The 25,996-nt window shown below is 52.5% G+C and overlaps 1 protein-coding gene across 3 annotated transcripts in view; it reads right to left on the bottom strand.

Moving 5' to 3' along the window:
* Positions 1-25,996, bottom strand: part of GLIS1 (GLIS family zinc finger 1) — a 259,845-nt gene that overhangs the window by 66,189 nt on the left and 167,660 nt on the right. For all 3 annotated transcript variants that reach the window (XM_086389186.1, XM_086389196.1, XM_086389191.1), the window contains exon 4: positions 23,729-24,611. In XM_086389186.1, the coding sequence (XP_086245312.1) occupies positions 23,729-24,611 (883 nt within the window). The remainder of the gene's footprint in view (positions 1-23,728; positions 24,612-25,996) is intronic.

Below are 25,996 nucleotides of genomic sequence, written 5' to 3' on the forward strand. Positions count from 1 at the left end.
GTGTGGGTGAGAGTGCAAACTGGTACAACCACTTTTGAAAGCAATATGGCACCATCTTACATTATCTGACTCAGCAATTCCATTTCTAGGCTCACATTCTAGTAAAACTTCCACTTGTCAAAAAGACACACGAAGAGGAATGTTGGCAGCAGCATTGTGAGCTAGCACAAAACAGAAACAACCCAAATGTCCATCAACAAGAGAATGACTGAAGTTTCCTCACACCATGTAATATTACACAGCAGTAAGAATGAATGAATTATAGCTACACACAGCAATACGGATACAATCAAACATAACATTAAGTGAAAATATGGTTAACACCATATACAGTATGATCCTATTTTTATAAAGCTTTTAACCAAGCAAAACTAAGCAATACATTGTTTATAGATATATGTGTGTGATGAAACCACGTTAAGAAAAGCAGAGAATGCCAAACAGAAAATAAACAGTGGTTCCAAAAATTCATGGGTGTTCATCTTGCTATGCTTTATTATTTACACATATTTGCATGTATCCTTTTCAATGTATCATATATAAAATAACTTTTAAAATGTAAACATGACTAAGGGCTCTGGGGCTAAACTGTGCTAATCCAAATTCTGTTTGTCTCTATTTCCTAACATGTGACACTGGCAAATCACTTCCCTTTCCAAAGCTTCTGTTTCTTTGTCTGAAAAATGAGGTTAGTGATACCTCATGGGGTGTTGAGAGCCAATCCTAAATTGCACAATATCTGGCATGTACTAAGCACTACTACTGCTACTAAGTCGCTTCAGTCGTGTCCAACTCTGTGCGACCCCAGAGACGGCAGCCCACCAGGCTCCCCCATCCCTGGGATTCTCCAGGCAAGAACACTGGAGTGGGTTGCCATTTCCTTCTCCAATGCATGAAAGTGAAATGTGAAAGTGAAGTCGCTCAGTCGTGTCCGACCCTCAGCGACCCCATGGACTGCAGCCTTCCAGGCTCCTCCGTCCATGGGATTTTCCAGGCAAGAGTACTGGAGTGGGGTGCCATTGCCTCCTCTGATTAAGCACTAAGGGCTTGCTGTTTTTATTACTATTCATAGTGATAAACATAGGCAGTGGCAGGGCAGGGACCTGGGCCCCCCATCTTCCAATCCAGTGCTTTTTCTGCACTGCCCTCTCCACCTAGTGCTCCCAGACCCCTGTGGGCTGCAGCAGGGTGACTCTTTCCCGCCTTGCCAGGGGAGCAGCTGATTCAGGTGGCACCGTGGCCAAGAGCCCCATGCAACCAGGGGACGTTTACATTGCTGCTGGATTAGAATCCTCAGCCAGCACTGCGGTGGCCTCTGGGCCTCAGTGATTAATAACCTGGCCTAGTGCTAAGAACTCTCAGAGGATGGCTGTCAGGGAACAGGCAGGATTTCATGGGCACCTCTTGGATACATATGAACTCTGGGGACAGAAACCAGCCTCTTCGGGGACCTGGCCAGCACCATTGCCTGGAGCTGGGGCAAGGGAGCGGGGCTGGGAACTCGAGTCCTCCTGTCTCAGGGGTGCAGCTTCCACAACTGGCTGTGCCTATGCTTACTGCAGGAACCCGGGACAAGCTGTTACATCACTTGGTTTTCAGTCTCTCATTTGTACAAGAGCACCTGGCCCAAACCTGTTAGCGAGTTTAGAGCGGAGCCCAGCAGTGTAAGGACTCCATCACTGTAAGTATTATTCCTTCTAGAATCCAGTCTCAAGAGTTATCATCATTAGTCTGTGGGTCCTGGAACTCAAGCTGAATTATAGTTGTCCCAGGGCCCACAAAGCCTGACAAAGAATAAGACACTTCAGGGAATGTTTACAGAGTGAAATTGCCAAGCAGCAGGCCAGCCTCTGCTCCTACACTTCCCTCCAATCGGGAAGGTCCTGCCTGTGAGAAAGTCCTTCTTGGTACTAAGCTCAACCTGGTTCCTGGAAGCTTCCTCCACGTTTTGGGAACAGAGGAAGAACAGTAGGGAGGAGAAGCCCCCCACCCCCATTTATACCCACTCTCCAGGACCCAAAGCCAGCCTATCCCTTCTCAGTGGTGCTTCCCCTGGCCACACTGACCAGGAGGAATGACACCTTCCTCAGCCTCATAGAACCCATATTCACAGACACTGGCTGCATGAACACACGGAATTATACAGACACACCCCCCAGATACACACTCACAAATCAACTCACTCAAAGGAACCCATGCAACACCCTGGCCCCTAGAGACACATTCAACAACACAAATGTGCCCACAGATACTAACACACGGGCCTGCGAGGGTGCATGTGATACACACACACCACCCCTCACAAGCACACAGAGATGTAGTGACAGGCACACATGCATAAACGCAGGCTCTCAGAACTCCAGAAGCTGGGGAGCCAGGGTCAGAGCTCCTTAGGGGAAGAGGGCTCTGCGCTTCCCTAGAAAATGAATGTGATTTACCCTGGACATGTTCCCCAGAGGCAGCTCAGAGTGATGCCAGAGACCACAGGTCTCTCGTTGGTCGCTCAGCAAACCTGGCACCTGAGGGGTGTTTTTAGAGACGGTATAAACAGACATTCAGGGCATAACCTCTGCTCCATTCCACACCTTACAAATTATCGCACAAATTGCAAGACAATGACAATTAGAGTAGAGATTGCCACAGGCCTGTTAGCTTGTGCAAACAGAGACCCCACTGCTCCCCACACCGCCCCCTCAGCCTGCTTCAGGCACTCCAGACAGCAGAACGCTGTGATCCGGGGCTGGGCCTCACCCAGTGAGACTGTCTGCACTTCTGACCTCCAGTTCTATGGTCCTGGCTCTGCAGGAGGTCACACTGTGTGAGGCCCTGGTGGAGCACAGCTCTGAGCCTCAGTTTCCCCAGATGTCACCGGGCCTTTGCTCAGCTTCCCCTGCAGCTTCTCCACCCAGCCTGCCTTTTTCCCAGGTCCCGTTAACCTCTATTCCCAGCACTTCACTCACTGCCAGGTATATGCTGCTACTGCTGCTAAGTCGCTTCAGTCGTGTCCGACTCTGTGTGACCCCATAGACGACAGCCCACCAGGCTCTTCCATCCCTGGGATTCTCCAGGCAAGAATACTGGAGTGGGTTGCCATTTCCTTCTCCAATGCATGCATGCATGCTAAGTCGCCTCAGTCATGTCTGACTCTGTGCGACCCCATGGACAGCAGCCCACCAGGTTCCTCTCTCCACGGAATTCTCTAGGCAAGAATACTGGAGTGGGTTTCCAAACACTAAATAAGAGGGCGGAGTGAATGAATGAAGCCCCTCCCCAGCAAGGAAGACAGGCATTGTTACTTGCGGCAGGCCCTCTCTCCCAGTCTCCCTTCGGAGATCACTTGTACACGTATCTTCTCCTCAAAGTCTGCATCTGGGACACCCACCGAAATGCCCGTTTACAGATAAGGAAACGGAAGCTTCAGAAAGGTAAAGTAATCCTCCCAGTGTCACACAGCACAGCTGCCCTTGGTCCTTAGCTCTGGGGAGGCCACACCCCCAAGTCCTCCTCTGGCTGGGAGGCTAATGAGGTCCTGACGTCCACTGGTTCCTAATACGGATAAAGGAGGCAGCTCCACTTTGCCCCCGTGTCCACACCACAGCCGTGGTTCCAGCTGTACCAATACCAAAGGGCAGGCACTGTCATCCCCACCTAGCCGTGGGGTCTAGCTGTGAACATGCTTAAGAAAAGGAGGCTTGTGTTCAGCCAGCATTTGACCACAGGCCCGTTGAAAGGGGTATGTCCCGCCAGCCTGTCCCAAAGCTTAGGCTCCTTCAGAGGGACCCTCTCCCCAGACAGCGCTATTGGCCCAGCGGCAGAGCGGTGGTCCCCTGGGGACCTGCCATCTCGTCAGGGGCCTTCACTGGACACCCTGGCCCAGCTCAGAGGATTTGGGAGCCAAGTTGGAAAACTGCTTGCAGGCATAGAGCTGTCCAGCAGCTTATATAAATCTGGAGGAAAGGGGATATGGAGCCCTGGGAAACTGCAACCAAAGACACTAACTCCGTTCTTGGAAAAGCCTCGAGAATTAAGTCATTACCTGTTAATTAACACAAGCGGGGCAGAGATTTTAGTTGATGGCATGCCCCTCTGCGTGCTGGCATGAGTGTGTGAACGCTGGCCCTCGGGAGGCACAGGAAGTGTGCACGCGCGCGCGCACACACACACACACACACACACACATATGTTCAGACATACCTCACACCCCTCCTTCTCTAACCCACCTCGGGTCTCTGCAGTCCTGCCGACAGAGCCCCGAGCCCCTCCGTCTGACACACAAGGTCCTCCGTCACCAGCCCTGCTAGCCTCTCATCACTCTCTCCACCACTGAGCCACTCGCAGAGCTCGCCACCAGGCCTTTTCTCATGCCGTTCCCTCTGCCTAGGACACCCTTCTCATCCTTTAGCAGATGGGTAACTCTTTTCGAGCTCCTTTCTGGAGGCCTTCCCACCGTGTATTAAATCCTCTCCTTTGGTTCCCATTTTGCTCCAGGGGACTCATCATGGAGTTTTGTAACTCAGCCTCCAAGGCCTGTGCAACTCTTGATGGCGAGCTTCCCCAGGGCAAGACGAGGAGGAGCACAGAGCAGGTGGAGGTGGACGCATGAGAACCACACGGCATAGCCGCACACGCTCAGAGGCTACTCTGAGCCGACCCTTGTGCCAGCCTGGGCCCCTGGAGATGGTGCAGAAGGAGGACTTCCTGAGGACCCTCTGTTGTCCCGACAGGAGGAGGCATCCCAGCCCGCCGGCCTGCTATCTCTTTTTGGAGACTTGGACAAGCACAGTCAGAAGGATGATGACTCTTTCCATTCCCTGCCCCCGCCCTCATCTCCCTGACCAGATCCTCTGCCCCTTCTTTTCCCAGGCCCACCTCTAGGCAGATGACACCCATCTCCTGCTTCAGGAGTCCCAGACTTACACATCTCTAGCCCCCTGGGGCTCTCGGGCTGGCACCTCCCTACTCTGCACATCTGAAACCAACTCACACCTTCCTCCCTCGGGCTGCCAGGGCTTGCGCTCACATCCACACAATGAACCCAGGCCAGAGACCGGAGCACCACCTCGGCTCCTCCTCTGTGTGTGAGTGTGTGTTAGTTACTTAGTTATGTCTGACTCTTTGCAATCCCATAGACTGTAGCCCACCAGGCCGCTCTGACCATGGAGTTCTCCAGGCAAGAACACGGGAGCAGGCTGCCATTTCCTTCTCCAAAAGGAACTATAGAAAGAAAGAATGTGAAGTGGTTCAGTTGTGTCTGACTCTTTGCGACCCCATGGACTGTAGCCTACCAGGCTCCCCCATCCAAGGAATTTTCCAGGCAAGAGTACTGGAGTGGGTTGCCATTTCCCTCTCCAGGCGGCTCCTCCCCTAACCCCACATGTAACAGGCTTCCCATCCCTTGCTGTCGACCGTCTCTCCTGAGAATTTCTCAGATCCAATCATTGCTGTAGCTGCAGAAGTGCCTATAAACAGGCTGCCCTGTTTTCCTCATATTAAAGAATCCTGCAATGTGAGACGTGAAGGTATGAAATAAGGAGGACCTTTATAATGCTTCCCACAAAGGAGTGGGCAACCCCCATCAACTCAGCTCGGGGGGTGGGATAAAGACAGGCCTGGCCAGTGGAATGCCCGGCTACAGCTTTGGCCCTGGAGCAAGACAGCACAGAGGTCAAGGACCCCCCCGTGGTGGGTGGATAGTCTGATGTCTGTAGAAGGTCAAGGTTTCCTGCTTCTAAGCCCTTGGAGTCCTGGGATCCTGCCTGTCCTCAACATCTCCTGCTACTTTGGACAAATGATCTGTGGTCACAGACCTGCCAATAAATTCTAGGGGTTGGGGGAGGGAAGGGATGCAGGGCTTATTATGGCCAGAGTTGGTTTCTGCTGTTTATAAGTTTTATAAGTAAGAAACTTGCTTCTCTCTCTCCCTTCTGCCACCACTGGGATCCAGGCTTCACCATCTCACCTCCTGGTCCACATTAGGGCCCTTTCTCACCTCTGCCAAGATGCTATTCTGATCCGCCTACCCTAGGACTAGGCTGACAGATCCTCCTTCTACTAGGGCGCCATCACCCCTGAGCACTCCTCAAAGCATGCATCACAGTGTGGCCCTCTTCTTTTGAAGATCTGCAGGGTCCACTAGGCCATGAGCTCCCTGAGCAAGGGGCTGAGTCTGCCCCCAAGTGACAGACTGACCCACGATGTCTACAGAGAGAAGCCACTTGCCATAGAAGTCAGGACTCACTGGGTGATCACAGTCAAGTCATTCCTTTTTTTGGCTGTGCTGAGTCTTCACTGTGGCATGTGGGCTTCCCTTGTTGCAGCACACAGGTTCTTTAGTCGTGGAGCGCAGGCTTCTGTCAAGTTGTGGCATGTGGGCTCTGCAGTTTGCAGCACAAGGGCTCCAGAGTGCACAGGCTCAATAGTTGCAGTGCCAGGGCTTAGTTGCCCTGTGGCATGTAGGATCTCAGTCCCCCGGCCAGGGATCAAACCCATGCCCCCTGCAGTGGAAGCATGGTGTCCTAACCACCGGACCACCAGGGAAGTCCCAAGTCACTTAACTTCTCTGAGCCTCAGTTTCCTCATCTATACAGTGAGATTAATGATAGCTACCTCAGAGGGCTGCTGTATGGGAAGACTGAGAATAAAACATATACTATAAAACACAGGTGAGGTTCCTTCATCACCAGTATCTACTTGGCCCTGGGTTTTCTTAAGGGATATTCAGTTCAGTTCAGTCGCTCAGTTGTGTCCAACTCTTTGAGACCCCATGAATTACAGCACACCAGGCCTCCCTGTCCATCACCAACTCCCGGAGTTTACTCAAACTCATGTCCATCGAGTCAGTGATGCCATCCAGCTATCTCATCCTCCGTTGTTCCCTTCTCCTCCTGCCCCTAATCCCTCCCACCATCTGGGTCTTTTCCAGTGAGTCAACTCTTCCCATGAGGTGGCCAAAGTCTTGGAGTTTCAGCTTCAGCATCAGTCCTTCCAGTGGACACCCAGGACTGATCTCCTTTAGAATGGACTGGTTGGACCTCCTTGCAGTCCAAGGGACTCTCAAGAGTCTTCTCCAACACCACAGTTCAAAAGTATCAATTCTTCGGCACTCAGCTTTCTTCACAGTCCAACTCTCACATCCATACATGACCACTGGAAAAATCACAGCCTTTACTAGATGGACCTTTGTCAGCAAAGTAATGTCTCTGCTTTTGAATATGCTATCTAGGTTGGTCATAACTTTCTTTCCAAGGAGTAAGCGTCTTTGAGTTTCATGGCTGCAATCGCCATCTGCAGTGATTTTGGAGCCCCCAAAAATAAAGTCTGACACTGATTCCCCATCTATTTCCCATGAAGTGATGGGACCAGATGTCATGATCTTCATTTTCTGAATGTTGAGCTTTAAGCCAACTTTTTCACTCTCCCCTTTCACTTTCATCAAGAGGCTTTTGAGTTCCTCTTCACTTTCTGCCATAAGGGTGGTGTCATCTGCATATCTGAGGTTATTGATATACCTCCCGGCAATCTTGACTCCAGCTTGTGCTTCTTCCAGCCCAGCGTTTCTCATGATGTACTCTGCATATAAGTTAAATAAGCAGGGGGACAATATACAGCCTTGACGTACTCCTTTTCCTATTTGGAACCAGTGTGTTGTTCCATGTCCAGTTCTAACTGTTGCTTCCTGACCTGCATATAGGTTTCAGCAAAGTTAATTGAGAAAACAAGGTCTATGGCTTTGTTCAGTGATTCTGATCATCATTCATGGTTTGGACAGCCTTCCTCTAGCAATCAGCTCATGTGACTCTCACTGTGGCCTCACAAAGGTTTGATATCCATACAAAACTGCCCCCAAGACACAAGCTGGTTGCTCTGCTTCCTTTACCAGACAAGAAGCCTACAGTTCAACAACTTGCTTTCTTTGCCTTGGCTTCCAGGAAGCTCTACTAAACGTAAGATTTAATTGCAGTAGCTACGTGAGTTTAGGGTTTTCATGTATTTATGTTCTTTTCTTTCATCTATCTTGATTTAACAGAATCTAGATCGTTTGTAGTGAATACTCAAGAATTCTTAATGAAAGACAAGAACGCAATGATCAGGAATACAGTGCACTAGAACACAAGGAGACAGCATAGAAGACCACAGCAGGATTTTTTTGGGTTTCCACCAGTCATTCCTCTTCAAGGAGGATGTAACTGACTCCCAGGGAAGAGGAGGGGAGGCAAGGGCTGGACTGCACCACAAGTGCTTCCAGCCTCTGCAGGCCTTGCTCTCGTCCACCAGGCACTGCACACACAGTCCACAGAGTGCAGAACACTTTTAGGAACCCACGAAAATGTTTGAATTTAATTTATAATCAGAAGACCCAAGGAACCTTTAGGTCAAAAAAAAAAGGGCTTTCCAAGTGGCTCAGTGGTTAAGAATCTGCCTACTGACACAGGAGACGCGGGTTTGATCCCTGAGTCAAGAAGATCCCCTGGAGGAGGAAATGGAAACTCACTCCAGTATTCTTGCCTAGGTAATCCCATGGACAGGGGAGCCTGGTGGGCTGCAGTCCATGGGGTCGCAAAGAGTCAGACGCGACTTCACAACTAAACCACCACCACGAACACCAGGTCAAATAAAATGTTTTACTATATAACATTAATATGTTGTCTTGAAACCAATGCCATCATAAAATATAAGTTTTAGTACTTTTTATGGAAGAAGAGGCTGAAGCCAAAAGTTCTGGGGTCAACACCTGTCTTGATGAGGCCTGGCTTGCTTTATGCATCTCACCAATGAGTCCAGGAAGCTCCGACTTCCCACCTGCTGACTCCCCAGGGACCTAGGCCTCCTGCATGCTTCCCTCTCTGACAGGATCCAAACAGAGAGTTTCATGAAGATTCCAGTGGGAAGTGGGCTTTGCCAGGTGAATCTAATTTATACCCACAGTAACGACCTCAGACAGATCCTGAAAGGCTGAAACTGCTGCCCGGCTGTGGGGCAGGGCGGTCCCTGGGCTGAGTTTGCCAACCAGTTGTCAGGACAAACCTTTCTGGGCTTGTGAAGACGATTAAAGGGCTGGCGCTTCAAAGGCACAAGCCTCAAACTTCCTGACAGAGGTGTTGACTGCAGGCAGCAGACCCTCTCTTCCTCTTGCCACAGGACCACACCTTGTCTTCCCCCAGCTTCCCAGGGTAAACAGAACTGACCCGACAGACACCACCATCACACCAGAGCATAAGCGGAAGTGGAACTCAGAGAGGGGCAACAGGTGATGTGTTCCCTGGGTGTCAGCACTGACCTGTGACCCTATGCATCACCACTGACCCAGTGAGTGACCCTGGGCATCACCACTGACCTGTGTGTGACCCTAAGCATCACTGCTGACCTGTGATTCTGGGCATCACCAATGACCCACTGAGTGACTCTGGGCATCACTGCTGACCTGTGACCCTGGGCATCACTACTGACCTGAGTGTGACCAGGGTATCACCACTGACCTGTGTGTGACACTGAGCATCACTGCGGACCTGTGACCCTGGACATCACCGCTGACCTGTGCGTGACCCTGAGCATCACTGCTGACCTGTGTGTGACCCGGGCAGCACTGCTGACCTGCCATGTGACCCTTTGCTGGTCACCCTGCCTCACCAGGTCCCAGTGTCCTCATTGGGATGATGGGACAATGGTTCTCATGAGGATGATATGGGGTGATGGGCGGTAAACCACTTGCAGCAGATGAGGCAGGATTATCACTCCAACTAAACAGACAAGGAAACTGAGACCAGAACAAGAAAACAGTTTGCCTAACCAACATCATGGTGAATAAGGGATCACAAGTGAATTCCAAAAGCCTTGAAGGTACTGTCTAGCTCTTCTTGAGGAGTGGTTATGCCTTCTGCTTCCCTGGATCAGAATCCCAACTCCACAACTCTCACTGGCTGTGGGACCTCCCCACATTCTCTCCCCTGCCCTGTGCACACAGTCACGGCCACAGAGGACTCCATCCTGACCCGGTTCTCTCTCCTGTCCCCAGGACTAGAGGCCCAGACAGCTAGCCCCGAACCCCTCCCTTCCTCTGACCCTCCACACACCTCTCCTAACCTGTGAGGTCACTGTCTCCCTACATAAGAAGCCAGGGAAGGGGGGGGCCCAAGGATGCCTTGGGCTTGTGATGCTGATTCTTGATACAGCAAACCCCATCCTTCAACCAGTGTAGGTTAAGTGGAAGGATCCAAGAAAAGTCCAGATTATGTGGGATTGCTCTTGGGGAGTCGAAGTCACTAATTAAGATGGCAGGCATTCTTTGGGCTGAGATCACTGAAAACTGAGAATGATCATTCATGCTCGATTACAGAAAAAAACTGATACAGAGGATATCCTGGAGCAGTGGTTGGCTGGGTGTTGGATTCCCAGCACTTAACATCTCTGAGCCTCAGTATCCTCATCCATAAAATGGGACAGTAATGCCAACATCAAAAAATTCACCGAGAAAACAAAGGGCTTAACCTGCTTTCTGGAGGACAGCACATTCCTTAAAAATGCCACTTTTCCTCCTTCTTCACACTTTAAAGTAGCTGCTTTGGGGTAGTTTAATCATTTCCTCTGTTGTATTCTTGGCTGTAATACTCCTTTTGTTGTCAATTAATGCAAACGTGTACTCTTGCTCCATCTTTGGCCCCGTGGTCATAAAAACAAGATCTGTGGAGACTGAATTAATGATAAACAGCTGCAGCAGCAGCAGCTAACTGCAGAGCTTCTACTCTGTGAAGGGCTTGATAGTAAATTTCTCTCCAAGCCCCAGAAACCATGCAGGAATGAGGACAAGAACTCTTCCTCTTTAGGCCTCAGTTTCCAAATCCACAGACAGGATTGAGTCAGATGGTTTCTAAGCCCCTGTCTGGCTCTGATACTCCATGAGGTGGATAACTTGGGGTACAGACTTCCCTTTATCCTGATATTGCAGATTAAGGAGCGAAGGAAATCAGGGCAGGGATGGGGTGGGAGGAGGGAACTAACACGTGCTGAGCACCATCCACGCACCGGGTGCTGTGCTGGGCTCTCTGGGCACACTACCCATCCAGCCTAACCCAGAAATGCCCCTTTGACAGCGACCTATGCAATCCTCACCACGACCCTGTGAGTTTGTTGCAAAAACACTCATTCTACAGGACAAGGCTCCTGGCTCTCAGCCTAGGCCCTTCCCAGAATGCTCCATCACTTCTGTCCCACTGAGTTACACCCTCTGCCTTTGCACTCAATCCCATTCATTCAGCAAATAGCTGTCCATCACCTATGGTTCGACGCCTTGGAAACGCAACAGAGAACAAAACATAAAAAGATGTGGACTTTGTGGAGCTTACAATGAAGTGGAGGGAACAGGTCAGAGACAAACACATAATGTTGGATAGTATGAGGGGCAGAGAATGACTGAAGATATTACATTAGACTGGTGGTCAGGGAAGGCCTCCTGGAAGAGGTGACCTGGACTTCAATGAAAGCTTCCACGGGCCTGAGTGAAAGGGAGGCAGGGCTGGAACAAGAGAATCCCTGAGGGAGTGAAGAGCCACACAGAGCCGGAAGTGGTTATGAACTTGGCAGGTGTGAGGACCAGCTGGGAACCCCTGCGGCCGGAGCAGAGCACGTGGAAGCGACTGAGGTTGGACAGCTCATAGGGGCCACACCTACCCCTTTCTTGCCCTCCACTTCCTTCCTCTTCCTGAGGGCCTGGCCAGGAATGCTGAAAGGTAACTAGGCTCAAAGGATCTTAGCAATCCTGGACCCAAACCTTCCATCTTACTGATGACAAAACAGAGTCCCAGAGGGTCTGGTGGCTCCTCCAGAGCCACAAGACTGATGCAAAGCCGGGGAGGGAACCAAGCTCTGCACCCCAGGCCCACGCTGTCTCACCCAGACTGATGGAGCTGGGATCAGGAAACCTAAAGGCTTGGAACCGATCAAAGTCCTTGTCACACGTGTGAAAAAACAGTCCCAAGGCCAGGTGGTTAGTTACATGTGCATGAAGAAGATAAGGGGTTGGGGTGGGCAGAGGAGCTGCAGACTCGTGTTGGTGCCCACCTAGGTGGGCATTTGCACAAGCCAGTCTTCCTCTGGGACCAACACCCACAGCAATCAACCATCATGCTTTTTTAATGCATGTAAGGAGCTGTGATATCTGAAACCCACCACTGGTTGCAGCCTCCCTGGAGCCTGCTGGGCAGGGCTGCCTGAACTGGATCCTGCCAGGAGGGAAAGTGATTCTGACCCATGTGGACTGCACAAGCTGCCAGCCATCTCCTCTGTGTGACCTCCAGTGGGCCATCTGCCACCATGAGGCTTGAGTCCTCCTCTGTCAAAAAGCGCTGCAGGGCCTGGGAAGAGCATCAGAGGAGAGGCCCCGGGGGGTTCTCCCTCAGTGCAAACACAACCCAACTGGCCTTCTCCAGAATCTTGGGAGGCAGTGGTGGTACAGACAGAGGCAACACAAAGCAACTTTCAACAAGGGGCCTGGCGCATAGTAGGTACTCAACAGACACTGCACTGGGAAGCAGGGAGTGGAGCTTTGGTTCCTTTGCTCTGTGATTTTCCATGAGCCAAACCCTCTCTACAGGCCTCAGTTTCATATCAGCAAATAGCAAAAGTACGAACCAGCACACAGCAAGAAGCATTCAGACTTGTGGCCTCCACGAGGCCACCTCCTCCTGCCCTGGATGCCTGGGGAGAAGAAATGGGAGCAGGGAGTAGGACTGAAATCTTGGGAAAGTACTGGAGGCACAGGTGACTCTTCCTGGGGCCAAACTCCCTTGTCTTCCAACTGCTATCACGTTCATTGGCAACTAAACTTGGTCAGAAAGGACCCCAGAGGCCAAACTATCTCCTCAAACAAGGGGTTCATCATATTTTGTGATTCAATTGTGGTGCAGAAGGCAAGTGTGGGCAGTGGGAAGATGATGGAGCATGGAACCAGGGACAGGAGGTGGGTCCCAGATGTGACACCTGGCCAGGAAGCTTCCCCGCTGTGGATTTCAATGAGGCCATTATAACAGAAGGGTCCTGCCACTGCCCTAAGCATTCCTTGAGCACAGGAGCTATCTATCCAAACTTCACCCCAGGGCCTGGTCATGCTCTGGAAGCTGCAAATGTTCATTTTAGCTTGAAAAACCTATGTTTTCTGTCTCAGTCCAACAGAGAGGATGGTGGATGGTCCATCAGCTGAACACACACTGGTACTTGCTCTCCTCCATGACAGCAGAGACCACCATCTCTAAGAAATGCACAGCCCAGGACTCCCGTGATCTCATAGAGCTCTCTGCTCTATGTCCCCAACATGGCTGATTATCAAGGGAGGCTGGGGCAGTGGGGGTACGTGGAAGAGGCCAGAGCAGGCGGCCACCTCCCAGCCATTTGGAAACTGCCACTCGCAAGGCCGTAAGTCTCAGTGATGGGCTCTCATTTTATCATTACCCACGTCAGAAGAATGCATCTTGAGGAGGCAGTGCTGCACAAGTCAGCACGGTAATCACTTACAGACCCAGAGGCCCAAATCCTGGCAGTGGAGGAAGATTTATTGTGGGGATGGATGGAAAACAAAGAACAGTTGTGCAAACTTTACGGAGCCACATTATGGGAAATGCCTTTCCCATTTCCCACTGGTAAATGTGCTGGATGCTGTTTCCAAAGGAGGACTGAGCTCTGGTACCCAATCAGGTACAGACACTGTGCCCGGCTCGCTGAGCTGAGCTGAGCTGGGCTGGCCCATGGTGCCCAGGCCTTGACTGGCAGCCAGGCTCCACTCTCTGCTCTAGCGGACCCAGGGAAGAATGCTCCTTCCTGGGCCTCCCTGTCCTCATCTGCCTACTGCTGTTCCCCGTCAGATGCTCCCGCAACACAACCAACATTCTAAATGTCAACGCTGATTGTGTCACTCTCCTGCTCAGCACCCTCCCACCACTCAGGGTAGAGTCCAAGCTCTTCATACTGGACTTCAAGGTCCTTTAAGGGCCAACTTCAACTACCATTTCTGCTCCCAGCCCCCATGCACAGAATACCAGAGGCTACCTATGTTCCCCCCAAGGGTCAAGACCGTCACATCTTTTGTGTGGCTGCTCCCTTTCCGTGAAATGCCTTCCCTCATGATCTGCATCTGGGAAGCCCCTACTCTCCCTCCAAAGCCCAGCTCTCATGACCTCCTGGGGGATGACTTCTCCCTCCTCTGTGTCTCTGCAGCATTTGGTTAATGCACTCAGCACTGGACCATTCCTCATTCGATGCTGCACCCCCTGCTCCTAGCATCTAACCTGGCACCATAAACTGAAAGCCGCTCAGTCATGCCTGACTCTTTGCGACCCCATGGACTATACAGTCCATGGCATTCTCCAGACCAGAATACTGGAGTGGGTAGCCTTTCCCTTCTCCAGGGGATCTTCCCAACCCAAGGATTGAACCCAGGTCGTATGCATTGCAGGCGGATTCTTTACCAGCTGAGCCACAAGGGAAGCCCTGGTGCAGTAAGAGCATCAATAAAACTGTGTTGAGGAGCTAGCAGTGGTGTGGGGCAGCGGGGTGGCGGGGGGAGAGACAGCACAGCTGAGCCTAAGGCACTCTCCCCACAGAGGAAAATAGGGAAGCTGAGTGTCCTGGGTCGTGGAGGTGACTGGGGCTACAGAAGGCTGCTGTGGCCCATCACTCACATAACAGATGAGATCCGTCACTGTAGCAGGCCAAGTGAGGCGCAGGAGGTCGGCTCAGATAACCCATCTGCCGTCAGCGGAGACAGAGCCTATTAATGCTCAATCATGAAGTTTACCATTTCCAGGATGTCCCTCTTAGAAAACAAGTTCTGGACACTTTCTTCAAGTCACTGTTGATTTTATCTGACTTTCTCATGCCAATAAGAGAATCATTTCAATTCCACTTACATTAAATTCAAAAGCTTTTTCTCTTTTTATTATTTTAAATTCAATTCAGAGGGCTGTGTTTTTGTACTCTTAATTTTTTTCATATTCCATAAAGCAGTGCTGACTTCACAAAACTTGGCCAGTGTTCCTGTACCCTCCAGTCTGGTGCTCCCAGGAATTCTCATCTCTCTGAGAGCTCGGGTTTGATGACTCAAAAAAAAAATAACAAGCGCTCCTGTTCTCAAGCATGAAGCATGGAGTATTTTGCCAGGAGGCATGAGGTAAGTGCTCCATACACATGATCTCATTTAATTCTCACAACACTCTCCCTTTTACACAGACAGGAAACTGAGGCTCAGAGAGGCCACGTGACTTGTTTGAGGTCTCACTGTTGGTTAAGGGGCAGAGTGGGGATCTGAACCCCAAAAGTTATCCTCCGTGTTTAGTCATTGGTCCTCCCTGACTCACCAATTCCTGACTCAGACTTTAAATAAGATGGGGGGCGGGGAGTCAGGGATGGAGATGAGGTAGGGCTGGGGATGGGGGAGTGCATGGGAGTAGCAGGGGTGGGGACAGATGTGGAAGGGAGAGGGGTGGGCATGGGGGGCTGTGCAGCAGAGGAGGAGGGGGCAGAAGAGCTGCACACAGAGGCCCAAAGGCCAGGCACTGCATCTGGGAAGCAGGTGGCTAGTGGGTTCTGTGCCTGTTGGAAAACCTAGCTGGAAGGGACAGGCCTATGAGGGTGACTGTGTACTCCGGGCCTGGCTGTGGGCAGGAGCACTGGACTGGGAGTTGGGGACTCAACTTGATACCCTCTGCAGGGCCCTCTGCAGTTTTCGAAGCACAAGCCTCCACCCCTCAGAGACTCTTCTGGGTGAGCATCATAAGCCCCATTTTATAGATGCATTAGTGGAGGCTCAGGAGTGAAGTGACCGGTCCAAGTTTGCACAGTCAGTAAGCAGCAGAGCGGGGATGAGCCTCCTTCCTCTCTTTTCCAGGCAAGTCTTTTCCATCTGTGGCGCCTCAGTTTCCCCCTCTAAACAGTGATGAGTGGGAGCCCTCAGGGCTCTGAGTTGTTCCCAAGGCTAAAATTTCCAGAAAGCCTCTCCTTACAAAGGCCCCTGAGTTTGAGTTTTATGAACTGGGGAAGAGAGGAAGGCATCCAGTGTAAGCCAAGATCTGTGGAGCTGGAACCTTGACTTCAAGAAGGGAAAGGGCAGGAGCATCTGCTGAGCCCCAAGAAATACAGAATGCTAGGCATTAATCCCATTTCACAGATCAGGAAACTGAGGCTCAGCATAGCCAAGTGAGCCATCCAAGGCCACATCCATGCCTGAGCTGAAAGTTATGACAGTCTCTGTTCCTCTGGGGACACTCAGGACTGCTTGACCGCTGTGCATTTTAGACCCTCCCTCTTTTCGTATCCTAATGCAAACCGCCCAGAGCAGTCAGATCACGTGTGCTGTGTGCTTACTGTGTGCCAGGCACCGCACAAGCATCTCATGTATAGTCCCTCATCGAAGCCTCAGAACAGTCATATTCTCTCCACTTTACAGGTAAGAAAACAGGCTCACAAGAGTCAAGTTAATTGCACACAATCACAGGCTGGCCAGGTTTAAAATTAAGGCTTTCCTACAGGGAAATTTCAAGCATCAGATAGGGGGTGGCTGTGACCATCTTTAAGGTCCCTCCAATCTTGCAACTTTATAGGAAACTGCTCTGGAGGACAGTGTCCAGGCAACTTCACACAGCTTCGGAGCACAGAGGTCAGATGACCACCCCAGCAAAGCCTTGGGAACAGGCTCAGCATCTCTGCCTCCAAGGCCAGGCCAGGTGCCAAACAGCATGTGGTCTCCAAGACATTCACACCAGGAGCACTGTTATAAATGGGGGAACACATGGTGGGAGAACAGGAGGCACAGAGAGGGGGAGCTGAGGAGAGGACACTGGACTGGGTTGTGCAGGATGGTTAGGAGTTTGCTGGGCTTCCTAGGTGGCACTAGTGGTAAAGAAACTGCCTGCCAATGCAGGAGACATAAGAGATATGAGTTAGATCCCTGGGTTGGGATGATCCCCTGAAGGAGGGCATGGCAACCCACTCCAGTATTCTTGCCTAGAGACTCCCAAGGACAGAGAAGCCTAGCGGGCTACAGTCCACAAGGTGGCAAAGAGTCGGACATGACTGAAGTAACTTAGTCACACACGCACAGGCTGGAAAAAGTACCCCATACAGAGGTATCAGCAAAAGCCAAGGCCCAGAGGACGGACCTCAGTAAGGGTGCTTAACAAGCGCACAGTGCTAACTTAAGGACTGCATTTGCTCAGAAGGTTTTCCTACCCAGACCCTCTCGCTCCCCACCATCAGAACGAGGCAAGGCTCAGGCCCATTTCCAAAGTGGGTGGGTTTGGTGACCAGACCTGGCTGGACCAGCTTGGCCTCTATGGACTCATGTACAGCAGGCTCCTCCAGGGCAAAGGTTATTAAACCATGCTCAATTTTACAGTCTTTTAATCTCGCCAGAAAGCACAGCCTCCAGAAAGGGAGACTGTTTTCAGGTGACAATGATTTTTAACATGGTGAAATGGTCTTATTCTTCATCCCAGGAGTGTTCTCTAATACAGAACAAAAGACCCATCACGTCGGCAGGGCAGGGACCTGCAGGCTCTTAAGATGATGCGCCAGTGGCTTGGGAAAACTAGTTAAACACAGGTGCCTACCTGCTTCCCTGCTCCATCAGGGCTCCACGGGGCCAGGTTGACTCTGATTCTCTTCTGTAAACCCACTGCCCACGAGGGCCTGGCACATGGGAAGCACTCGGTATCAGCTTGCTGAGTGAGTTTCAGATCTGGATGTTTTCCCAACATGTGTAAACAGATGACAATTCTCTGCTTGGGAAATGGCTCGGGGTCATGGCTAGTGCACAGCCTCTGGAGTCAGGTTGAGACTTGGGTTCAAAATGACCCCATGATACACCTGAGACCTGAACTTGGGCATGAACTGGACTAGCCTTTCCCCATTTGTAAAATGGGGATAATTCCAGTCTCCAGGAATGTTCTGAGGGCTGAGACCACACATGTATGGAAGCCCTAAGTACTGAAAATTACCCAGTGAGTATTTCAATAATGTTCCTATCCTGTCTTGACCGACTCCGACAAGCAGCCAGGCTGAAAACTGCAGCTCCTGGCTCTTCTCCCACCCTCCCTCGTCCAGTAGTTAAGACCACAGGATTAAAGGGCAGAATCCTTTCCCTGGCGCTAGAAGTGTCGCATCACCTTCATCTCTAGACCCCTGACTCCTGGCACACAGGAGAGGTGTCCCTCCGGCAAAGCAAGTGCTTCAGGGGGTGAATTCTTCCTTCATTGGAAGGTCACTTTTCCAACTTTTGGTGACCAGTCGCACCAGGAAGCCCCCTGCCCACTGAAGTTGCCCCATCTGCTGTGCGATCCTGGATCCCCACTCTCTCAGGGCCTGTCTTCCCCATGCCCTCTTCCTACATGATGAGGATGGACTGGTAAAGCTGCCTGCTCAGTCATTTCAAACTCCTGGATAATTCCCTGGGATGAGCCGGAGATGCTGAGATGAGTCAGGGCTGTCAGCTGGCCAGGAATGTGGCCCCTCACTGGGCTGGTCTCAGCACATTGGGGGGCGGGGACAGATGCTCGGGACCCCACACGCTGTGATATGAGCAGCACTGAGGATTCTACTCTGCTGAAGGGAGAGTCTGGGCAAAGGTGGCAGCCTATGGAATGGTCCAGGCAGCTGCACCAGGTGATACAGAGCAGATACATTGAGTCTTCGAACTGACATTACCTTAGCTAGGGCAAGGTAATCCATAGCTGGACATAGCTTGTCTCAGAATAAGCTAGGTCTCTCCTTCCTCCGGACTTCCTATGAGATATGATCCCAGACCCCCAGTCAAGCCTCTTTCTCATGTATATCCCTGGTCCCAGTCCGACAACATTTAGGACCGTCTGGAGGGGGCAAGGGACCAATGGTCAGTGCAGCTGCAGCTGCCAGAGGAACCCAGGCAGGATGTAAGTCCAGACCTGAGGCTTCAGCCGTGCATCAGGACTGGGAGAGCAGGGACCAGCACCTCCTCCCTGTGGCCCTGCCCCGGCTCCCTGTTCTAACTCCAGTCACCCTGAATAGCCATCTGGCACGGAGCAGAGGCCGTGCGTCCCTGGCAGACACCTGCCCACAAGGCCATCAGCACGTGTGACACTCCTGCCCACCCCACAACAGTGGAGGCTGCAGTGTTCAGCCAACCTCCAGGCCGGGCTCCACTCCTGCCTGGCTCTTTTGAGTCTCAGGTTCCTCATTGGTAAAATAGCCATCAACGACCCCGTCCTAATTCCTAGGGCTACTGTATGAATCTCTTCAGATGATCAGTGTGAAGAGTATGCCCGAGGAAGCTAAGAATTAACTAAGCACTTCCCTGGAGAAGGCAATGGCACCCCACTCCAGTACTCTTGCCTGGAGAATCCCAGGGACGAGGAGCCTGGTAGGCTGCCATCTATGGGGTTGGACACGACTGAAGCGACTTAGCAGCAGCAGCAGCAAGCACTTCCCTATGTTATCTCTTTCAATCCTAATAGCAACAGCCCTAAAAGGTAGGTAATATTATCACTCCATTTTACAACTGAGTACGATTCAGAGACTGGAGGGCTTCCCAGGTGGCACTGGTAGTTAAAAACCTGCCTGCCGGTGCAGCAGACACAGGTCCAATCCCTGCACTTGGAAGATCCCCTGGAGGAAGGCATGGCACCCCACTCTAGTACTCTTGCCTGGACAATTCCATGGACAGAGGACCCTGGCAGGCTGCAGACCCATGGGGCCACAAAGAGTCAGACACGACTGAGCGACCAAGGACGAGGAGGACAATTCAGAGAGGTTAAGTCACCTGCCTGAGGTCACACAGCCGGTAAGCGGCAGGGCCCCAGGTCAGTGTGACTCTAGATTTGTGCTTTCACCTGCCTTTCACACCTTCCATGCCGTGCTCACAGCTTTGGTCAAGCTCTTCACAAAAGTCAGGAATTGTCATCAAAACCTAAGGTTATGAGAGATTGTCCTCCTTCACTTCTGCCTGTCTTTTTCTCAACGTGGAAAAAAGCAAACTCATAGTCTGCTAATTTCTGCAGTCTCAGACAATCAGAATTCCAACTGTCTGGGAGAGCCAATCTAAGAAAGCAAGAAATTAATCTTTTCAAAGTTAACGTCTCGGAGGCGTCGCGTCAGTATTTGGGTTGGACGTAACCTTGCTATCGTAACGCAGATGAAACCCCAAATTTAATAAGGCTAAGACACTCCGACAACATAAGAAACATAACAGGATATTGCAAAGAGATTAGGGCGCTTCCTCTGGACAGCGCGGATGGGCCGCGGAGAGGGCAGGGGGAGGGGGGGGGGTGCGCCCGTGGAAGGAGGGTGCACAGCGAGGCGAGTCCTGGTCCCTGGCCGGGCCTGAGGACGAACGGCCTAGGCAGAGGGCTCCTCCAGGCCCACCTGGTGTGGGAGCAGAGGCTCCGCAGGATAAATGTGAACCAGCTGCAAGGACGAGCACGGGAGTGTTACAGTTGGACTGGGCGGGGAAGGCTTACCTCATGAAAGAACTGTGCAAACGGCTGCTGGAAAGATAATAAAAGGATTAACTGCTATTTTAGTGGGCCATTTACTCTTCAATCAAAGTGTCTCATCTATTTCCTGTTCTCTGGAGGCTCTGCGTCCAAAATTCCTTTGTCTATTACAGCACATGGTAGCAGAGGCCTGTCATGAGAAATTAATAATTTTACAGGGAAGGGAGATTTTATTTATCTGGGTGCGGACTAGCGCCCGCCCCTTCCCCTGGGTTACCTACTGCACCGGTCTCTCTGGAAGAGGCAGCACGCCCACAGCACACACAGTAGACCTCAGAGATTCTGCTACCATCTTCAGAGGATGGCACCCGGCAGGGCTGGCCCCAGGACCCCAGAGAACAATCAGTTTAACAGGGGAAGATGCACACAAACAGGAGCATCACAGTTTAGAAAGATGAGAGTTCAACTTCCACTCCCAAGGTTACTAGCTGTGTAACCTTGAAAGTGAAGTGAAAGTCACAGTGGTGTCCAACTCTTTGACTCCATGCACTGCAGTCCATGGAATTCTCCAGGCCTGAATACTGGAGTGGGTTCAGTTCGGTTCAGTCGCTCAGTCATGTCCGACTCTTTGCGACCCCATGAATTGCAGCACGCCAGGCCTCCCTGTCCATCACCAACTCCCGGAGTTCACTCAAACTCATGTCCATCGAGTCGGTGATGCCATCCAGCCATCTCATCCTCTGTCATCCCCTTCTCCTCCTGCCCCTAATCCCTCCCAGCATCAGAGTCTTTTCCAATGCGCAGGAGGGCCAAGAGGAGCTACTCCACGTTCAAGGTCAGGAGGGGCAGCCGTGAGGAGACACCCCTCGTCCAAGGTAAGGAGCAGCGGCTGCACTTTGCTGGAGCAGCCGTAAAGAGATACCCCACATCCAAGGTAAGAGAAACCCAAGTAAGATGGTAGGTGTTGCGAAAGGGCATCAGAGGGCAGACTGGAGTGGGTAGCCTTTCCCTTCTCCAGGGGATCTTACCAACCCAGGGATCGAACCCAGGTCTCCCTCATTGTAGGTGGATTCTTTACCAGCGGAGCCAGAAGGGGGCAAGTTATCTTCATCATTGTTATTAGTATTACTAGCAAGATTATTAGCCTCTATTATTGTTGTCATTATGGTTTGTCTCTAACTGTGGGACCTGGGGCAAATTATACAATCTCTCTGAGCCTCAGTTGCCTCATCTTTAAAATGGGGAAAAATAGTATCTGCCCCATAATGTTGTTGTGAGGACCATAGGGAGCATGAGACCACAGGCTTAGAATAGCCCCTGCACACAGTCAGCACTCAGGGGCTGGGCTTGCAGGTCTTACTACCATAATCCTAAACCCCTAAGAGGTAAGATGAAGTGTTCTCACAGTAGCAGGTGGAAGGCCCGCTGGGCCCTACTGAACTTCCACTTCTTCATCTGCAAAAGCCCTTGGCAACCCCAGGTAAATATAGACATGGCTTGAACATCACCTGCCCCATGAAGCCCATTTAGGTTTCTCCTCCCTGGGTGGATACAGACTCCATCTCAGAGTCTGTGAGTGACTCCTGTCACTCACCTCCCTCCCATCAACTCTACATGGGAGCCCAAGAAAAGCTCCATGCCAGGGTTCAGGTCAGGCTGCCTCCACAAGGGCCTTGCAGGTACCAGTGAGGTCACCCCCAGACAGAAGATGTGAAGGAGAACTGCAGCTCAGTGGCTGTCAACTGCAGGATCTCCGAGAGAGACGGGGACTGTGTGCGGCCCAGGACCCCGCCTTGTGATGCCCTCTGGACAACTCCTTCCAGACAGGGGCATGCCCTCTTACAAGTCACGTGTCACAACACCCCAGATGAACAGGGGCATCACCAGGAATCAGCCTGGCCACCAGCTCTCCCTCCAGCACACTCTCAGCCCAAAGACACACAATACAGTCCACTTCTCAGCCTGCTCATTCCAGCCACTCCCCATGACCCCAGCATGCCAACCACCCCACATTATTTGGCAGAGGCTGTCCCCTGCCCCTCACTTGTCTACAGAGTGAATTCTTTCTCATCCTCAAGACATAGCCTCCTTGAAGTTATATAAGCTGGTCCAGTGGGTGCCCAAGTCACAAGCAGATGGGCCCCAAGGGCCAACAGCTGGTCCCAGGAAGATGGACTTTATGCTGCTGGTTGCCGATGCTTCTCGCCCCCTCCCTGGCCCTGCAATGCTGCCCAGCACTTTGAGCAAGAACAGAGAGAGGTCCACCTCTCCCCCAGCTGCACCCCTTCCCAGACTGAGTTCTCCATGAGGCAGGCGAGGGCCCAGAGACAGTGAGTGCATACGAGTGTTGGAAGAACTCAACTTTGGCTATGACACTGGCCCTACAGACCAGGCACACGGCTTCCTTCCTCTGCCTTTCCCAGGCCCCAGCAGTTGGGAAGACAGAGCTGGGACTTGGTACCTCCATCGGCCCTTCCACTCCCAGGCAGGCACCTGTCCTGATGAGCTGGCGGGACCTTGGGGGTGGCTTGGCTAAAGATATCAGAGACAAAGACAACATTCCTGATACAGATTTCCACCACAGTGAGAGCAGCACGTGAAAATGACCAGTCAGAAGGGCTGGAGGCCTCAATGCCTACAGTTAATGTGTGTGTGTGTGCGTGCACGCATGTATGTGTGTGTGTGAGTGTGCACATGTGTGTGTGCAAGCATAGGCATGTCCCTGGAAACCTTAGTCTCCATCTCAGCCAGAATGCTGCAGGTGCTATCCAGGGCCTTATCTGCTAACCAAAGGTCTCACCCCAAAGCCTGCCCTGGGCACCCACAGCTCTCAAGCCTGATGCCTGTAGGGACCCAGTGCTCTGTGGACAAAATCAAGCCTGTGACCCCTAGTGAAGAGCCAGAGCCAGGGGCGAGCATATTCCCCATGACTCACCTGGTCATCAGCAGACGGGACACGAGCATTTGTGTGTAAGAAAGGCCGGCTGAGCTGCTCTGACCCCAGATCACAGGTGTCACCACCTGAACAGCGTGTGTGACACCAGACCGTAGACGGTAGAGAAGAGGGTACCTGGCAAGTTCGAGGGGCCCTCCACCAAGGTCCCCAGTGAATGGGGCACTGACCATTGTGACTGGTGGCCACATCCATAGTACTGGTCCTTCCCTCTTCAAGCAAGGGGACCCTGGCCAGACGCCAGGGGAGGCCCCCAGGCAGAGCTCTGCCAGGGCAGTGAGCTAAGTGCAGCACTGTGGGGGCAAACCCGGAGGCCGTGGGAACTCACCATGCATTTGTTGGGCTTCTCACCCGAGTGCACCCTCATGTGGATGAGCAGCTTGTAGCGGGCGTTGAAGGGCTTGTAGCGACGCACGCAGCCTGCCCAGAAGCAGGTGAAGTCTTCGCCCTTGCGCTGGTCTATGTGGCTCTTCTCGATGTGCCGCACCAGCTCCTCCTGCTGCTCGTAGGCTGCACAGCAGTCCACCCAACGGCACGCCTGCCGCCCAGCCAACCCCCTGCCCGCCAGGCCCAGCCCCAGACCCCCAAGGCCCGGGCCAGGCGGCAGCTGAGACAGGGGGTAGGGGGGCGGCAGGCCCTGCTGGTGAGGTCCGAAGAGCTCTGAGAACTCGTCCGCGGGCTCCTGCTTCAGGAAGCCGGCCTTCCGGCACGCTTCAAGCCGCAAAGTGCCCTCGTGGCTCTCGGTGGACGCAGAGCTGGGCCGGGCCCGCTTGGGAGGGCCCCCCGTGTCTCCCGGCATAGGGGGGCTCCGGAGTCCGTTGACACAGGTAACCAGGGCTGTCTGGGAGGAGCGGATGATGGCAGTGATGTCGGAGGCGGCGCAGGGTGAGACAGAGACCGAGGAGGTGGGGGGCAGCCCCAAGAGGCAGCAGCGCTTCAGGCCCCCCTCCGGGAGGTGGGCCTCAGGTGGGGGTCCCAGGCCCGAGCTGGGTTCACTGCCCAGAAGGTAGCAGGAAGGTGCGGGGTTGGCAAGGCCTCGGCCCAGGAGGTCCAGGTCTGTGTGCAGGCCTGTGGCCGGCGGGGCCCGGCAGTGGGCGGATGGGGGTGCGCGAGCTTCCGTCATGGCCCGGTAGTCAGGCAGGGATTCCTGCTTGATGTGCTGTGTGGCTGGGAGGCCACCATTCACATAGGTGGCCTGGGGCCTGGGGGACCTGGAAGACAGTGCAGAGGGGTCATGAGAGGGTGGGCACTCCACAGTGGGGAGGGCCGGGCCGGGGACAGCGGGAGCCTGAGGGCGGAGGGGGCGGAGAAGCCCAGAGCAGGGGAGGAAGGCTGACACTGGCAGCAGAGAGATGAGGCCTGGTGGTCCAGTGAGCAGGAAAGAGCATGGAGCAAGAAGGGGAGAGAGAAAAAGCGGAGGGGGCTGGGGAGATGTTCAAGAGAGGCAGGAGGTCTGAAAACATGACTGTGTGGGGGAAGATGCCAGTAAGGCGCACATTTTGTCCTTTTATTATATCCAGACCACCCTCTCCAGACCAAGCACCATCTGTCCTGCCTCTGAGGCCTCCCTGGGTCTGCCCTGTCCCGCTGCCTGTGACCTTCTAGTGAGTTCTGGAGGAAGAAGGCTGAGAATGGTTCACGGAGAGACACCAGGTCCAGTCTGTTTTAAATTCTGCTTACTTGTCCCTTAAATCTCTCTTAATTCTTGTAATCATTCTTAACTTCTAAAAATGTGATGTTTTGCCCCAAGCAATCTGTTTTTTTCCACTGTGAACATCAGTGGGTAGGGGTTTGAATCACAGTCACAGTGAGGAGTCATCCCAGGAAAAACCGAAGAAAACTTTCTTCGGGGCGAATGTTCCAGAATGTCAAGCCAGTGAGTGCACGAAATGCCACTCTGGGGAGAAGCCATGGGAAGGCAGGCCACGTGGGACAGTGGGAAAATCTAGGTTAACTTCTCTTAACCCTCAGGTCTCTATCTCTTTAAAAAATATATATATAGATATTTATTTATTTATTTGGCAGCACTGAGTCTTAATAGCAGCACGCAGGATCTTCTGTCTTCATGGCGGCACGCAGGATCTAATTTCCTGACCAGGGATCGAACCTGGGTCTCCTGCATTTTGGGAGCATGGAGTCTTAGCCACAGGACCACTAGGGAACACCCAACCCTCAGGTCTCAGGTTGAGACCTGGGGCCAGGCTCAGCCACACCTCGCTGTGCAGACCTTGGCAAGATGCTCTGGACCTCTCCCTGCACCCTGACGTTGAATGGCTCTCCTGAGGGTGAGGATGATGATGGGCAGGGCCCGGCTGGTCAAGACGCTGCCATCATCACACAGGTAGTACACACCTTCCTAGAGAGGGCCTCTCCCAAATGCAGGACAAGCCCATGCAGAAAGAGGTGTCAGGGCCTGCCGGTCATCAGAGAATTCTGAGAGGGGGAGACCCCAGCAAAGTGACACTGGACTCAGGGCCAGAGAAGCCCCAGCAGCTGGCTGGGCAGATTAAGAGGCCTACTGACGTGCCCAAAGCCTGACCCCACACGCCCTTGTACCTTTCCCCAGCCAAGCCTCAGTTTCCTCACCTGTGAAATG

Source organism: Bos grunniens, chromosome 3 (genome assembly GCF_055505025.1).
Source record: "Bos grunniens cultivar Pamir isolate PY7600 chromosome 3, Bosgru_T2T1.0, whole genome shotgun sequence".
Classification (NCBI taxonomy): domain Eukaryota; kingdom Metazoa; phylum Chordata; class Mammalia; order Artiodactyla; family Bovidae; genus Bos; species Bos grunniens.